Raw genomic sequence first — 16,383 nt, forward strand, 5'->3', positions numbered from 1 at the left:
AAGAGGCATAGATGCTCATGAGGAGAGCATAATTTTACCTCTAAGTCACTAGTGCGACCACACTTAGAATACTGTGTACAGTTCTGGTCTCCGGTGTATAAGAAAGACATAGCTGAACTGGAGCGGGTGCAGAGAAGAGCGACCAAAGTTATTAGGGAACTGGAGGGTCTGCAATACCAAGACAGGTTATTACACTTGGGGTTATTTAGTTTGGAGAATTGAAGGCTTAGGGGTGATCTTATTACAATGTATAAATATATGCGGGGACAGTACAAAGACCTTTCTAATGATCTTTTTACTCTTAGACCTGTGACGGGGACAAGGGGGCATCCTCTACGTCTGGAGGAAAGAAGGTTTAAGCATACTCACAGATGCGGATTCTTTACTGTAAGAGCAGTGAGACTATGGAACTCTCTGCCATATGATGTTGTAATGAGTGATTCCCTACTAAAATTTAAGAAGGGACTGGATGCCTTTCTTGAAAAGTATAGTATTACAGGGTATATACACTAGTTTCCTTAATATTGCGTTGATCCAGGGAGCTAGTCTGATTGCCGTATGTGGAGTCGGGAAGGAATTTTTTTCCCCAACGTGAAGCTTACTGTTTGCCGCATGGGTTTTCTTTGCCTTCCTCTGGATCAACATGTTAGGGCAGGTTAGGACAGGATACGGGTTGAATTAGATGGACTTGGTGTCCCTTCAACCTTAGTAACTATGTTACTATATATATATATATATATATATATATATATATATATATATATATATATATATTAGTGCCTACAAGTAGTATTCAACCCCCTGCAGATTTAGCAGGTTTGATAAGATGCAAATAAGTTAGAGCCTTCAAACTTCACACAAGAGCAGGATTTATTAACAGATGCATAAATCTTACAAACCAAAAAGTTATGTTGCTCAGTTAAATTTTAAGAAATTTTAAACATACAAGTGTGGGTCAATTATTATTCAACCCCTAGGTTTAATATTTTGTGGAATAATCCTTGTTTGCAATTACAGCTAATAATCGTCTTTTATAAGACCTGATCAGGCCGGCACAGGTCTCTGGAGTTATCTTGGCCCACTCCTCCATGCAGATCTTCTCCAAGTTATCTAGGTTCTTTGGGTGTCTCATGTGGACTTTAATCTTGAGCTCCTTCCACAAGTTTTCAATTGGGTTAAGGTCAGGAGACTGACTAGGCCACTCCAACACCTTGATTTTTTGCCTCTTGAACCAGGCCTTGGTTTCCTTGGCTGTGTGCTTTGGGTCGTTGTCTTGTTGGAAGATGAAATGACGACCCATCTTAAGATCCTTGATGGAGGAGCGGAGGTTCATGGCCAAAATCTCCAGGTAGACCGTGCTATCTATCTTCCCATGGATGCAGACCAGATGGCCAGGCCCCTTGGCTGAGAAACGGCCCCACAGCATGATGCTGCCACCACAATGCTTGACTGTAGGGATGGTATTCATGGGGTCGTATGCAGTGCCATCCAGTCTCCAAACGTCACGTGTGTGGGTGGCACCAAAGATCTCGATCATCAGACCAGAGAACCTTGAACCAGTCTGTCTCAGAGTCCTCCAAGTGATCATGAGCAAACTGTAGACGAGCCTTGACATGACGCTTTGAAAGTAAAGGTACCTTACGGGCTCGTCTGGAACGGAGACCATTGCGGTGGAGTACGTTACTTATGGTATTGACTGAAACCAATGTCTCACTGCCATGAGATCTTCCCGGAGCTCCTTCCTTGTTGTCCTTGGGTTAGCCTTGACTCTTCGGACAAGCCTGGCCTCGGCACGGGAGGAAACTTTCAAAGGCTGTCCAGGCCGTGGAAGGCTAACAGTAGTTCCATAAGCCTTCCACTTCTGGATGATGCTCCCAACAGTGGGGACAGGTAGGCCCAACTCCTTGGAAAGGGTTTTGTACCCCTTGCCAGCCTTGTGACCCTCCACGATCTTGTCTCTGATGGCCTTGGAATGCTCCTTTGTCTTTCCCATGTTGACCATGTATGAGTGCTGTTCACAAGTTTGGGGGAGGGTCTTAAATAGTCAGAAAAGGCTGGAAAAAGAGATAATTAATCCAAACATGTGAAGCTCATTGTTCTTTGTGCCTGAAATACTTCTTAATACTTTAGGGGAACCAAACAGAATTCTGGTGGTTTGAGGGGTTGAATAATAAATGACCCTCTGAATAAACTTTTCACAATTTAAAAAAAAATTAAACAAAGAAATAACATTCTTTTTTGCTGCAGTGCATTTCACACTTCCAGGCTGATCTACAGTCCAAATGTCACAATGCCAAGTTAATTCCGAAAGTGTAAATCTGCAGGGGGTTGAATACTACTTGTAGGCACTGTATATATTATATAATATATACAGTCATGGCCAAAAGTATTGACACCCCTGCAATTCTGTCAGATAATATTCAGTTTCTTCCTGAAAATGATTGCAAACACAAATTCTTTGGTATTATTATCTTCATTTAATTTGTCTTAAATGAAAAAACACAAAAGAGAATGAAGCAAAAAGCAAAACATTGATCATTTCACACAAAACTCCAAAAATGGGCCGGACAAAAGTATTGGCACCCTCAGCCTAATACTTGGTTGCACAACCTTTAGCCAAAATAACTGCGACCAACCGCTTCCGGTAACCATCAATGAGTTTCTTACAATGCTCTGCTGGAATTTTAGACCATTCTTCTTTGGCAAACTACTCCAGGTCCCTGATATTTGAAGGGTGCCTTCTCCAAACTGCCATTTTTAGATCTTTCCACAGGTGTTCTATGGGATTCAGGTCTGGACTCATTGCTGGCCACCTTAGAAGTCTCCAGTGCTTTCTCTCAAACCATTTTCTAGTGCTTTTTGAAGTGTGTTTTGGGTTATTGTCCTGCTGGAAGACCTATGACCTCTGAAGTAGACCCAGCTTTCTCACACTGGGCCCTATATTATGCTGCAAAATTTGTTGGTAGTCTTCTGACTTCATAATGCCAAGCACACAGTCAAGCAGTCCAGTGCCAGAGGCAGCAAAGCAACCCCAAAACATCAGGGAACCTCCGCCATGTTTGACTGTAGGGACCGTGTACTTTTCTTTGAATGCCTCTTTTTTCTCCTGTAAACTCTATGTTGATGCTTTTGCCCTAAAAGCTCTACTTTTGTCTCATCTGACCAGAGAACATTCTTCCAAAATGTTTTAGTCTTTTTCAGGTAAGTTTTGGCAAACTCCAGCCTGGATTTTTTATGTCTCGGGGTAAGAAGTGGAGTCTTCCTGGGTCTCCTACCATACAGTCCCTTTTCATTCAGATGCCGACAGATAGTACGGGTTGACACCGTTGTACCCTCGGACTGCAGGGCAGCTTGAACTTGTTTGGATGTTAGTGGAGGTTCTTTATCCAACATCCGCACAATCTTGCATTGAAATCTCTTATCAATTTTTCTTTTCCGGCCACATCTAGAGAGGTTAGCCACAGTGCCATGGGCTTTAAACTTCTTGATGACACTGCGCACGGTAGACACAGGAACATTCAGGTCTTTGGAGATGGACTTGTAGCCTTGATATTGCTCATGCTTCCTCACAATTTGGTTTCTCAAGTCCTCAGACAGTTCTTTGGTCTTCTTTCTTTTCTCCATGCTCAATGTGGTACACACAAGGACAGAGGTTGAGTCAACTTTAATCCATGTCAACTGGCTGCAAGTGTGATTTAGTTATTGCCAACACCTGTTAGGTGCCACAGGTTAGTTATAGGTGCTGTTAATTACACAAATTAGAGAAGCATCACATGATTTTTCGAACAGTACCAATACTTTTGTCCACCCTCTTTGTTATGTTTGGTGTGGAATTATATCCAATTTGGCTTTAGGACAATTCTTTTTGTGTTTTTTCATTTAAGACAAATTAAATGAAGATAATAATACCAAAGAATTTGTGTTTGCAATCATTTTCAGGAAGAAACTGAGTATTATCTAACAGAATTGCAGGGGTGTCAATACATTTGTCCATGACTGTACATTATCTCTCTCACTTTTTTTTTTTTTTTTTTTTTCCCCACACAGTATATACACACAGTACAGACCAAAAGTTTGGACACCTTCTCATTCAAAGAGTTTTCTTTATTTTCATGACTATGAAAATTGTAGATTCACTCTGAAGGCATCAAAACTATGAATTAACACATGTGGAATTTTATATTTAACAAAAGAACAAGAGTGTGAAACAACTGAAAATATGTCTTATATTCTAGGTTCTTCAAAGTAGCGACCTTTTGCTTTGATTACTGCTTTGCACACTTGGCATTCTCTTGATGAGCTTCAAGAGGTAGTCACTGGAAATGGTTTTCACTTCACAGGTGTGCCCTGTCATGTTTAATAAGTGGGATTTCTTGCCTTATAAATGGGGTTGGGATCATCAGTTGTGTTGTGCAGAAGTCTGGTGGATACACAGCTGATAGTCCCACTGAATAGACTGTTAGAATTTGTATTATGGTAAGAAAAAAGCAGCTGAGTAAAGAAAAACGAGTGGCCATCATTACTTTAAGAAATGAAGGTCAGTCAGTCCGAAAAATTGGGAAAACTTTGAAAGTGTCCCCAAGTGCATTGGCAAAAACCATCAAGCGCTACAAAGAAACTGGCTCACATGAGGACCGCCCCAGGAAAGGAAGACCAAGAGTCACCTCTGCTGCGGAGGATAAGTTCATCCAAGTCACCAGCCTCAGAAATCGCAGGTGTTTAACAGCAGCTCAGATTAGAGACCAGGTCAATGCCACACAGAGTTCTAGCAGCAGACACATCTCTACAACAACTGTTGAGAGGAGACTTTTGGAAGCAGGCCTTCATGGTAAAATAGCTGCTAGGAAACCACTGCTTAGTACAGGCAACAAGCAGAAGAGACTTGTTTGGGCTAAAGAACACAAGGAATGGACATTAGACCAGTGGAAATCTGTGCTTTGGTCTGATGAGTCCAAATTTGAGATCTTTGGTTCCAACCACCGTGTCTTTGTGCGACACAGAAAAGGTGAACGGATGGACTCTACATGCCTGGTTCCCACCGTGAAGCATGGAGGAGGAGGTGTGGTGGTGTGGGGGTGCTTTTCTGGTGACACTGTTGGGGATTTATTCAAAATTGAAGGCATACTGAACCAGCATGGCTACCACAGCATCTTGCAGCGGCATGCTATTCCATCCGGTTTGCGTTTAGTTGGACCATCATTTATTTTTCAACAGGACAATGACCCCAAACACACCTCCAGGCTGTGTAAGGGCTATTTGACCAAGAAGGAGAGTGATGGGGTGCTGCGCCAGATGACCTGGCCTCCACAGTCACCAGACCTGAACCCTATCGAGACGGTTAGGGGTGAACTGGACCGCAGAGTGAAGGCAAAAGGGACAACAAGTGCTAAGCATCTGAGAACTCCTTCAAGACTGTTGGAAGACCATTTCCGGTGACTACTTCTTGGAGCTCATCAAGAGAATGCCAAGAGTGTGCAAAGCAGTAATCAAAGCAAAAGGTCGCTACTTTGAAGAACATAGAATATAAGAGATTTTCAGTAGTTTCACACTTTTTTGTTAATTATATAGTTCCACATGTGTTAATTCATAATTTTGATGCCTTCAGAGTGAATCTACAATTTTCATAGCCATGAAAATAAAGAAAACTCTGAATGAGGTGTGTCCAAACTTTTGGTCTGTACTGTGTGTGTGTGTGTGTGTATATATATATATATATGTGTGTGTGTGTGTATATATATATATATATATATATGTATGTGACACTATTTCTTATAACAAATTCATCAACTGCATTAATGTTTTTTCAATACATTTTTGTTGAAAAGCGTTTGGCATATTTACAATTTATTGGAGTTTTTTGTGTTTAAAGTTGTATTCCAATAAATATATTAAGTTCTAACTAACTTGATTATTGTATCATAATTGTGATGAAAAGTTACCATTTTACTGCAGTAAGGCTGTGTTCACACGTTGTTTTTTTTTTCGCGTTTTTCCCGCGGATTTACCAAAAAATCTGCTCAAAAAACGCCTAAAAGAAACTTCCCATTCATTTTAATGCATTTTGCACTTTTTGTGCATATTGATGCGTTTTTTTACCGCGAAAAAACGCTTTGCGGTAAACGCAGCATGCTAATTAATTTTGTGGTAAATTCCGTATTTCTGGCTATTTTCTGGCTATTTTCTATGTGTCTGGGAATGCTCTGGAAAAAAATGCGCGTTTTCTGGGAAGGAGTCCGGTTTTCATGCAGAAATTTTCTGCGTACGTGTGCACATAGTAAGCATGAGCCATGTATGATGGAGGCCGAGTAGGAGGTTTGGCTTACCAAGGCCACAGTCCTGTTCACATCAAAGTGTTATTATTCCCTGCAGAATGTCAAAAAATCGCTTGTCAATCTGAGAATGAAAAGAGCTTGGCATTGGTGCAGCAGTGTGCACCCTTCATTTTTTGCAATGTACTGCGCTCCGTGACAACTAAAACCGGTAGTTGCCAAAATTGGTTGTCTGGTTGACACAGATGTCTGTATTCACTCTATGTAGCTACAGATTACTGCATCTGACAGCTTGCGGTGTACACGCGGTCAGGATTCCCTGGTTTTGCCAGAGCGTGTGGTGCCAGGACTGCATGTGTGCGGTTTGCAGCCTTGCGGTCACATGACGACTAGCCATGCTTGGCCTCTCAATAGAGGTGCATTGATAGATGTGAGATACATCCTCCAAATGTATAGTAGCTCCAGTTGTGAAGGACACAAGCTCATCTACCTGGTGTTTAAAACGGACATAATGGTGGACTAGCACAAACGCCTTAGGCCTTGTTCACACATCCGTTTTACAGTGTCGGTGTAAACCGCAATGCATGGACCCAAACCCAACTCTCCAAGGCACAAGTAAGGCTTTTGAGTTGAGGTCTGAAAAGCTGTTGTTGGTCTATTCATCGTGGTCCCTACAGACAGCAGGCGGGGTCCTGCCCCCTTGACTGCGGGGTCCTGCCCCCTTGACTGCGGGGTCCTGCCGCCGCCTCAACAGTGAGCTTTGGTTTTGTTTTAGATATTCAGATGGATCCGGTGTGCTTCTTAAGTAGATGTTTCTCAATATTCTTGTTAATCTAGCATGCCAACACTTTGTGGTTAGTGAGGGACAAGCCGATACCCTAAGATCTCGCAGCCCTTTTAGTTTCTACCTGCGAAGCGATGTTATATGAGGTTGCATTACAGAAAGAATCCACAATGTGTTGAAATGCCCAAAAATAAGTATGTAAGTTTTATTACAGTGATGATGCAGTTCAGACCTGCAGGCAGCGTAAAAATTTGGTGAAATTAAGACACAAATTGCCAATATTTAAGCAAAATAAACCGATGAATGTAACGCTATCTGATCTGAACAGGGGGTGATTTTCTGATTCTTTTCCTTGTGCCTGTCCATCCTCCTATGTGCTCCTCTTCACAGTACAGGGTTGTGGTACAGTAACGATTATTTACTTCTTAGATTGCAGAAGAAGTTGCAAAACTTTTAGAGCTGAAAGCAAAGTTGGGACCAGACGATGGAAAACACAAGTTTGTTCTCAAGACCCCAAAGGTAATATATACAAAACGTATTGTTTGGCGGCAAAGCAAAAAGTGACACATTCTGAAAATGTCATGTAGGAAGAATGTGATTGACATGAAAAATCTACTGGAAAAGCAAAAATGTGTATGTCCTTGATGATTAAATGAATTTTCCTATTCCCTGAGTACATGGGGCATGGTGTCATTTAATAAGGGGTTGCCTCTTTAAAGTGAATCTTTCTCCGTTCATGTCTGGATTAGTATATACTTGTTTCACCAGGAAATAAGTTTTTATTGAAAATCATTACGTAGAACATCAATAACAGTATTCTTCTAAAATATACCAGACCACCTATATAGTCCAAAGGGTTCCCTTGACTGTTGAGCTATATAACCTCGCCATCACCACCGATTGGCAGTTTTCAGTGTACACAGTGCATAGGCAGAAAGCTGCCGATCACTGGTGGTTGGGGCATGGTTGCACTACTTGGCAGCAGGTTTACTAGTACTCTCATGCTGATAAAATTGATTTTAACAAAATTGCCCGGTAAGTCACACATTGCTGGATTCAGGGTCTCTGTTGTGCTGCTCTCGGATTATGTAGCAATAACCTGCTGACGATTTCTTTCATAGATATGGACACATATCCCTATTGGGCGATAGTGATCCTAAATATATTTTTCCATTCTACATGACGGCAACACGAGAGAGGGGATCCGCCCCACGAGGACAGGAAACCTTCAAGATAAAAGGGGCGGCTCCTCTCTCCGCATCAGTTGGTTTCCTGTCCTCGACGGGGAACCCTCAAGATGAAAGCCTCTTGAAGATTTTGAAGAAAGAAGAGGATGCCTGGACCCGGGTCGGGTGATTAATGGCAGGCATGGATTTTCTACACCCGACGCCGGGTACCGGTAGTCGCCTCGGGGGCCATATATGCCTATGTCCCCCCTGAGCGAAGGCATGGCCACAGCCGGTAGGGCAGATGCCCAGGCGAAGCGGGGTACCTTGGCGGTGGACCCTCCAAGATGACAGCACACAAAGAAGGTCCAGGGAGGCCACTTGCAGTGTTCCCTCCCTGTCGACATACAGTGGCCATGCAGCCCAGGAGACACATCGGTGCCCGGGCAGAGAAAAAGGCTCCTCGGAGGCCACAGACAGTGTACCCTCCCTGTTGAAGACCAGACACCGGACCCCGCAGCGAAAAGGAAAGGTATACAGTGGTGGCCAGGCCATCGGGCAGGTAAGGGGTGTCTGGGGGCCCCGAAGCAAGTAGGGCCCAGGCGCTCACTCGGCCCAGGTTCGTATGGCCGCAACGGGAGGCGCGCGCGTTGGGAGCGCGCATGACGGCCGATGAACCGGAAGTGGTTGCGTGCGACCCGGAAGTAGAGCGACGCGACGCGGGGCCTGCGAGAGGCAGAAGGTGTGCACAGTCCCGGGGGGGCACGCAGGGCATGGGGCACGCACGTGCGCGCGTGTCCACACAGACACTAGCGGGGCAGGTGCGGGACCAGGTGGTCCAAAAAAAAAAAAAAAAAAAAAAAAAAAAAAAAAAAAAAAAGGTGCTATTTAAGATCGCCAGAAAAGGCGATCAGGCGTCACAGCACCAATTTTGAGTTGGAGGTGACTACTCGCAGCATAATGGAGAGCCCTTCGCCAGAGCATGTGCAACCGCGCCAGGAAGCAAAGGAGAGGCGGTCGTGCTCAGAGGAGAAAGCAAAGACACGCCGCAGCAGTAGTGTGAGCCACTTGGGCAGCGCACGGGCGGATCGTCACCGCAGGAAAGAGGGGTCCATAGTCTCGTTGGGAGACAGTGAAAGGACCAGTCAGCCTCCAGATCCGGTACCCGTTCTGTGAAGCGCCCGAGTGGTGAGTGAACTTCGAGAAAGTCCAGTAATCTAATGTCTGTTCTCTTTCTCTTTTCTCCTCTCTTCCCTCTCCTCCTCCTCTTACATACATTGGCGGGGTGGAGTATAGGAGGTCCCTAAGAAATGTAGAGGAAAGTCTAAAAATAAAGAATGTGCTTTATGTAAAAGTCCCGTAGAAGCAGCCTGGAACAAAAAGTTATGCCAGGAGTGCATTAACAAGACCATAGGGGAGGACGACTCAAATAAGACGCAGTATTCAGGAAGTAGCTTGGACGGGGAAGATACGTTCCCAGTAGAAAATACAGATGAACTCATTAAAGCAGTTAGATCTACCATGGGGCTAGTAGAAGAGCGAGCAAAAAAGACAGCCCAAGAACTCATGTTCAGTGGACTGCAAAAGAAAAAACGTAAGACCTTCCCTGTTAATGAGCAACTAAAAGCACTCATAAAACGCGAATGGGAAAAACCAGAAAGGAAGTCCCAGATAACGAATTCCCTGAAGAGGAGATACCCCTTTGAGGAAGAGGCATCCTCATCCTGGGATAGGGCCCCCAAAATTGATGTAGCGATATCAAAGGTCGCCAGAAAATCTTCCCTACCCTTTGAGGACCTGGGGTTTCTAAAAGAACCGCTGGACCGGAAGGCGGACAATTGCCTTAAGGCAGCCTGGGAAACCTCGGCTGGGGCACTAAGACCCGCCATCGCATTCACTTGTGTGGCTAGGTCCCTGAAGATAAGGACAGACCACTTGGAGACGATTCTGGAAGCATTACCGGCTATTAGAGCGGCGGTAGACTTTCTCGCAGAGGCGTCAGCAGATTCTGCCAGGCTAGCGTCAAAGTCAGCAGCCTTAACCAATGTAGGACGGTGTGCGGTATGGCTCAAATGCTGGCCGGGGGACACTCAGGCAAAAATGAAACTTTGCTCTCTACCATGTGAAGGAAATTTCTTATTCGGTCCGGCATTGGATGAAGTGTTGGAAAAAGCGAGTGATACAAAAAAGAATTTTCCGAAACAACCAATTCAAGCTTTCAGCGCTCCTTTCAGAGGGGCCGAAAATTCAGAAGACAACAATTTAAAGATCGTGACAGAAACAATTCTGACAGACGATACAGAGGAGGGAGAGGCTTCTATTTCAGTAAGCCCCCAAGAGAAGCCAAAAAACCCGCCCAGTGACGGTCCTTCTCAGGTGGGGGGGAAGGCTCTCTCACTTCCTCCCAGCCTGGGAAAGGATCTCATCCAGCACCTGGATCCGACAGATAGTAGGGTCAGGTCTGGAGTTAAAATTCCACCACTGGCCACCACAAAAATTCATTCAAACTCTGGTACAATCATCTCAAGAAAGACAAAAGAGTTTGGAAGAGGAGGTATTATCACTTATACAAAAACTCGTACTGGAAGAAGTTCCAGAAAAAGAAAAGAAGGAAGGCTTTTACTCCCCCCTATTTCTGATAAAGAAACCAGACGATTCCTGGAGGACGATTATAAATCTGAAAGGCCTCAACAAGTATCTAGTAGTCCCATCATTCAAGATGGAGACGATAAGATCTACAGTGAAACTCCTCTTCCCTCGGTGTTACATGTCGGTCCTGGATCTCAAGGATGCTTACTATCATGTCCCGATCCGGCAGCAAGACCGCAAATATCTCAGGGTGGCAGTCCAGATAAAATCTCAGTGGCATCACTTTCAGTACAAGGCTCTGCCCTTTGGGGTAGCAACAGCCCCCCGGGTCTTCACGAAATTAATTGCGGAGGTCACGGCACATCTCAGAGAAAAAGATGCTCTAGTAATACCATATCTGGACGACTTCTTGATAGTGGGGAAAGATTTCTCTCACTGTCAGGAACGAGTCAAGATAGTGATAGAGACTATTCAGACTCTGGGTTGGCAACTGAACCTCAAAAAATCCAGGTTGGAGCCAACAATGGTCCAGAATTTTTTGGGCCTAACAATAGACTCGGTAATACAGGAATGTCGCCTCCCAAAGGAGAAGAAGAGAAAATCAAAAATCTAATCAGGACAACATTAGGAAAGCCAACAATGACTCTGAGGAAAGCCATGTCAGTGTTGGGGTCCCTAACCTCCTGCATACCAGCGATAAAATGGGCTCAATTTCACACAAGGGAACTTCAGTGGTGTGTGTTACAAAGCGATCTGACGCTTCAAGGGCAGTTAGAACAGAAGCTCACCATCCCGGATCCTGTACTCCAGTCACTAAGATGGTGGTTACAGATAGTCCTCTCCGAGGGGAGTACCCTGGACATATACAGCCTCCAGAGTAGTCACGACAGATGCCAGTCCCTGGGGCTGGGGAGCCCATCTAGACACCCTATGGCTCCAAGATCCTTGGGCTCAGGAGGAAAAAGATCTATCCTCAAACGAGTGGGAGCTACTAGCCATCGAAAGAGCGCTGGAAGGATTGCTGACACACCTGGGAGGACATCATGTGAAAGTCCTATCGGACAATCGTACAGCAGTTGCATACGTGAACCATCAGGGGGGCACCCGTTCTCGGGCATTAATGGAAATAGCAAGAAGAATCCTGACTCTGGCAGAACATCAGTTTCTCTCATTATCGGCCCTGCATATCCGAGGCGTGGACAACCTGAAGGCGGACTTTCTGAGCAGAAACCGCTTAAAGCAAGGCGAATGGTGCCTAAAAGAGTCCATTTTTCAACAAATTGTGCAGAGGTGGGGAAAACCCATAATAGATCTCTTCGCCTCAAAAACCAACAGAAAAGTTCAAAAATTCTGCTCCCTAAGGCAAGCAGACATGCCACTGGCGGTAGACGCCTTCAGGATAAAATGGACATCAGGTCTCCTGTACGCCTTCCCTCCGATATGCCTCATTCCATTAGTCCTGAAGAAGATCAGGGAGGACCAAGCCAGAGTAATTATGATAGCTCCCTTTTGGCCAAAAAGGCCGTGGTTCTATTGGCTAAGAGTGATGTCAGTGACAGACCCATGGGTGCTCCCAGAGGACCACGACCTCCTAACACAGGGTCCCTTCAATCACCCTCCGAATTCCAGGCTGCATTTGACAGCCTGGAATTTGAAAGGTCACTGTTAGAGAAGAAAGGTTTTTCAGCAAGGTTGATTGCCACCCTAATCAGTAGCAGAAAGCCAGTGACTACAAAAATATACGGGAGAATATGGAGAAAATTTTTGTCCACCTCAGGCCCAATACAGGAGGGGGAAGTACCTGTGAGGGCAGTGCTAGAGTTTCTACAAAGGGGTTTAGACTTGGGTTTAGCGGTCAGCACCCTGAAAGTACACGTCTCAGCCCTGGCAGCATTATTCAACTATGACCTGGCAAACGATAGATGGGTCGCCAGATTTATCCGGGCCTGTACTAGAGCTGACTCTGTCCCATCTCCTAAACCTCCTCCCTGGGATCTAAATTTAGTCCTATCATCTCTAACGGAAAGCCCATTTGAACCAATAAACGCAACATCAGATAAAGTGTTAACTTTAAAAACAGCCTTGTTAGTGGCACTCACATCGGCACGTAGGGTTGGGGACTTACACGCACTATCAGCAGACCCGCCATACACTCAGGTTATGGACGATAGAGTCGTGTTAAGATTAGATCCAGCATACCTCCCTAAGGTAGTGTCGAAATTCCACAGAGATCAGGAAATAATCTTGCCATCCTTTTGTCCTAACCCCGGTAACAAAAAGGAAGAGAGATTACATTGCTTAGACGTTAGGAGATGTATCCTACAGTATTTAGAGGTGACAAAACCATGGAGGAAACAGAGGGCCTTATTTGTCTCATATCAGGGGGCAAGGAAAGGCCTTAAAGCCTCTAAGCAAACTATAGCTAGATGGGTGAGAGAGGCCATCATACTAGCATATAGTAGTGCAGGCAGGGCTGTTCCAGAGGGCCTAAAAGCCCACTCCACGAGGGCCATGGCAACGTCCTGGGCGGAGAGAGCGGACGCCTCCATCGACCAAATCTGTAAGGCGGCCACTTGGTCCTCTCCATCTACCTTTTTCAGACATTACAGATTAGACCTATCTGCTGCCTCTGATCTCACATTTGGGAGAAGAGTGTTACAGGCAGTGATTCCCCCCCCCCCCCCCCCCCCTAAAGAGAATACAAATCTCTGTAACTCTCTCGTGGTGCCGTCATGTAGAATGGAAAAACACGGGTATTACATACCTGGTAATGTGTTTTTTCATGACACATGACGGCACCCTTATATTCCCGCCCTATTTGATCACGTCATTAGTTGGGTGTTTTGTTAGTATTATACACTCCCTTGGTGTTGGAAATTTAGCAGTATAAAATATGTATTATTTATGTGTCCACTAACCTGCGGAGTTCCTCTCGTGCTCTATAAAACAACTGATGCGGAGAGAGGAGCCGCCCCTTTTATCTTGAAGGTTTCCTGTCCTCGTGGGGCGGATCCCCTCTCTCGTGGTGCCGTCATGTGTCATGAAAAAACACATTACCAGGTATGTAATACCCGTGTATCCTGTGGAAAACTCCATCCGTCATGAGGGATAACATTTCATATATATTTTTTTCTTTATCGCCTTATTGGGGGACACAGAATACCATGGGTGTATGCTGCTGCTGCTAGGAGGCTGACACTATGCAAAACAAGAAAATTAGCTCCTCCCCGGCAGTATACACCCACCGACAGGCACTAGGCACCTCAGTTTATGCTTAGTGTCTGTAGGAGGCGGACCGGGATCTCCCCAGATCCGCAGTTAACTTTTTTCCCTTAGGTTTTCTAGTAGAACGTTTTAATTCTTTGTCTTTTGTTTTTCAGATTCAAGTCGGGAAACAGGGTATAAGTTTCACCCGGCTTTCCCATATCAGGTGGCTGAGCGAGCAGTGTGGCTGATCCCACATCGCAACTCTCAGTACCGCTGGCAGGACTTTTTCCCTATCACCTTCTGGTGCTATGGGATGTGGACAGGTGGCTGGTCCTTGCCAAATCCCCCTCCTCACCCCTCTCTCGGGACAGGGCTGAGAGGAAGACGGCGATCGCAAGATTCTCCTCGCCAACAAGAGGTTAATGCCGTCTTCTGTAGGATGCGGGTACAGAGGACATTTCCCAGCGGCTTGCCTTATGCTCGTGGGCCCGTGATCATCCTCTTCAGGGACGTCAGGTAAGTGCCTGTACGATCCCTCCAGCCCCCGCAGTGTTACAGAGAACCCATCGGCATTTGAATCTCCTGCCTCTCTCCCCTGCCTGCCGCGCACCGCTCTCATCAGCACGCGCCTCCCTTTCTATATTCAGGGGGGCACAGCACACAGCCTGGGCAGGGATTTCAAGAAATCTGCGGGCATAGATACCTTAATAGCGGCATTTTTTATTGTCCTGCGTTATCAGGCATGGGGCTGCGGCGACGTCAGTTTCACTTTCACTTTCGCCGCTCTCAGCGCGCTCCCTCCTCCTTCTGAGCGCGCCTTCTGTCGCGCTTTTTCTAGCCCATAACAGGGCTCCTTTCTCTTTGGCCTTGCCAGCCCTCCTCCTCGACGCACCCCCCCCCCCGCTGCTCTTATCCAATCGCGGCTCAGCTGCTAAGCTCCGCCCCCAATTTCCATCATCAAGCATTTCCTGGGTTTTCACTCCTCTTCCTGCGCTGCTTGGGGGACACTTCGTAGTTTCTGCTGCTCGCCTGAATCTCGGTAGGCTCTGCACTGAGGCTGGAATTAGCTCTCCTCGGCAGTTCTTCCCTAATTCCTTCGGCCATTCAGCGCAGTTTACTTATGCCCAACCCTTCAGGGGATCTCTGCTTCAGGCCCACCGCTACCCATTACGCCTGTGCGCGCGGTAAAAAGAAGTGGGCATCGGGTCAGTCGTCCCCCATCTGCCTGTCCTGCAGTCCTTCAACTATGTCTGCATCTCAGGAGCACACAGAGTCCCTGCCTGTGGACACTCCACCCCCCCCTCCCCCGGAGTGGACCGTTGTAATGTCTCAGTCAGTATCTGACTTGACAAAAGTTTCTCAGTCGCTGGTCCAGGTCTTAGAACGATTACCTTAGCTATCTACAGCCACCTGTGCTCCGACCGCCTCTCAGGGTGAGTCGTCCGCACCTGACCGCGACCTTCAGAGAGACAAACAGGGCAGGAGTTCTAGGAAGCGAGCCTTATCTACTTCGTCCTCTAGCTCGCAGGGTCCTTCTACTTCTCCCAGGCTCCCTTCTCCTTCCTCGGATGACGACCTTAAGTCTGGCGATGACTCTCAATCGGGATCTAGTTCAGAAGCAGACAGCGTTTCTAAAACACGGGACATGGTTGATATTCTCATTTCGGCTATCTTCCAAACCCTTAAAATTAAGCAAGATAAGGCTCCCCCTCAGGAATGCTCTGTTCTCTTTAAACGAGCAAGGCCTCCATCTCGAACCTTTCCCAATCACAAAGAGTTCGATACTACCTTGTCCAAACACTGGGAGCGCCCGGAGCAACGTTTCTCAGTCCGCAAGTACTTAGACGTGCTGTGCCCCTTTGATGCAGACCTGCTCACAAAGTGGACTAAGGCTCCCGAGGTGGATCCCCCAGTTTCCCGGATAGCCTCAAAAACGGTTCTATCCCTTCCAGATGGGGCATCGCTCAAAGATCCAACTGACAGGCAGATTGGATCTCTGGCTAAGTCTATCTTTGAGGCATCCGGCGCCTCCCTCTGCCCTATTTTCGCATCCGCCTGGGTGGCGAAAGTAATTTCCGCTTGGGCAAAAATTCTTCGCAGGGGCGTCTTGGCGACAGCTCCTCAAGACGAGTTGGCAGATCTAGCGGATCAGATTAACCATGCGGTAAAATATCTTTTAGCCGCCTCCTTGGACGCGGCCGGCTGCGTAGCAAGGGCTAACAGCAACATAGTAGCTATACGCCGAGTCCTTTGGCTAAAGTCATGGAATGTGGATACTACTTCAAAAAAAGTCGCTTACTAATCTTCCATTCCATGGCTCTAGGCTCTTCGGAGCCAAGCTGGATCAGATAATCTCCGATGCCACGGG

The 16,383-nt window shown here is 46.2% G+C and overlaps 1 protein-coding gene across 1 annotated transcript in view; it reads left to right on the forward strand.

The window, feature by feature from the left end:
• The window catches only part of LOC141083685 (histidine--tRNA ligase, cytoplasmic-like), a 62,186-nt gene that overhangs the window by 12,875 nt on the left and 32,928 nt on the right, over nucleotides 1-16,383 (forward strand). Inside the window, exon 2 of the mRNA XM_073568080.1 lies at nucleotides 7,483-7,572. Coding sequence (XP_073424181.1) covers nucleotides 7,483-7,572 — 90 coding nt within the window. The remainder of the gene's footprint in view (nucleotides 1-7,482; nucleotides 7,573-16,383) is intronic.

Source organism: Dendrobates tinctorius, unplaced genomic scaffold (genome assembly GCF_039654945.1).
Source record: "Dendrobates tinctorius isolate UK_male_01 unplaced genomic scaffold, ASM3965494v1 ptg000020l, whole genome shotgun sequence".
NCBI classification, from domain to species: domain Eukaryota; kingdom Metazoa; phylum Chordata; class Amphibia; order Anura; family Dendrobatidae; genus Dendrobates; species Dendrobates tinctorius.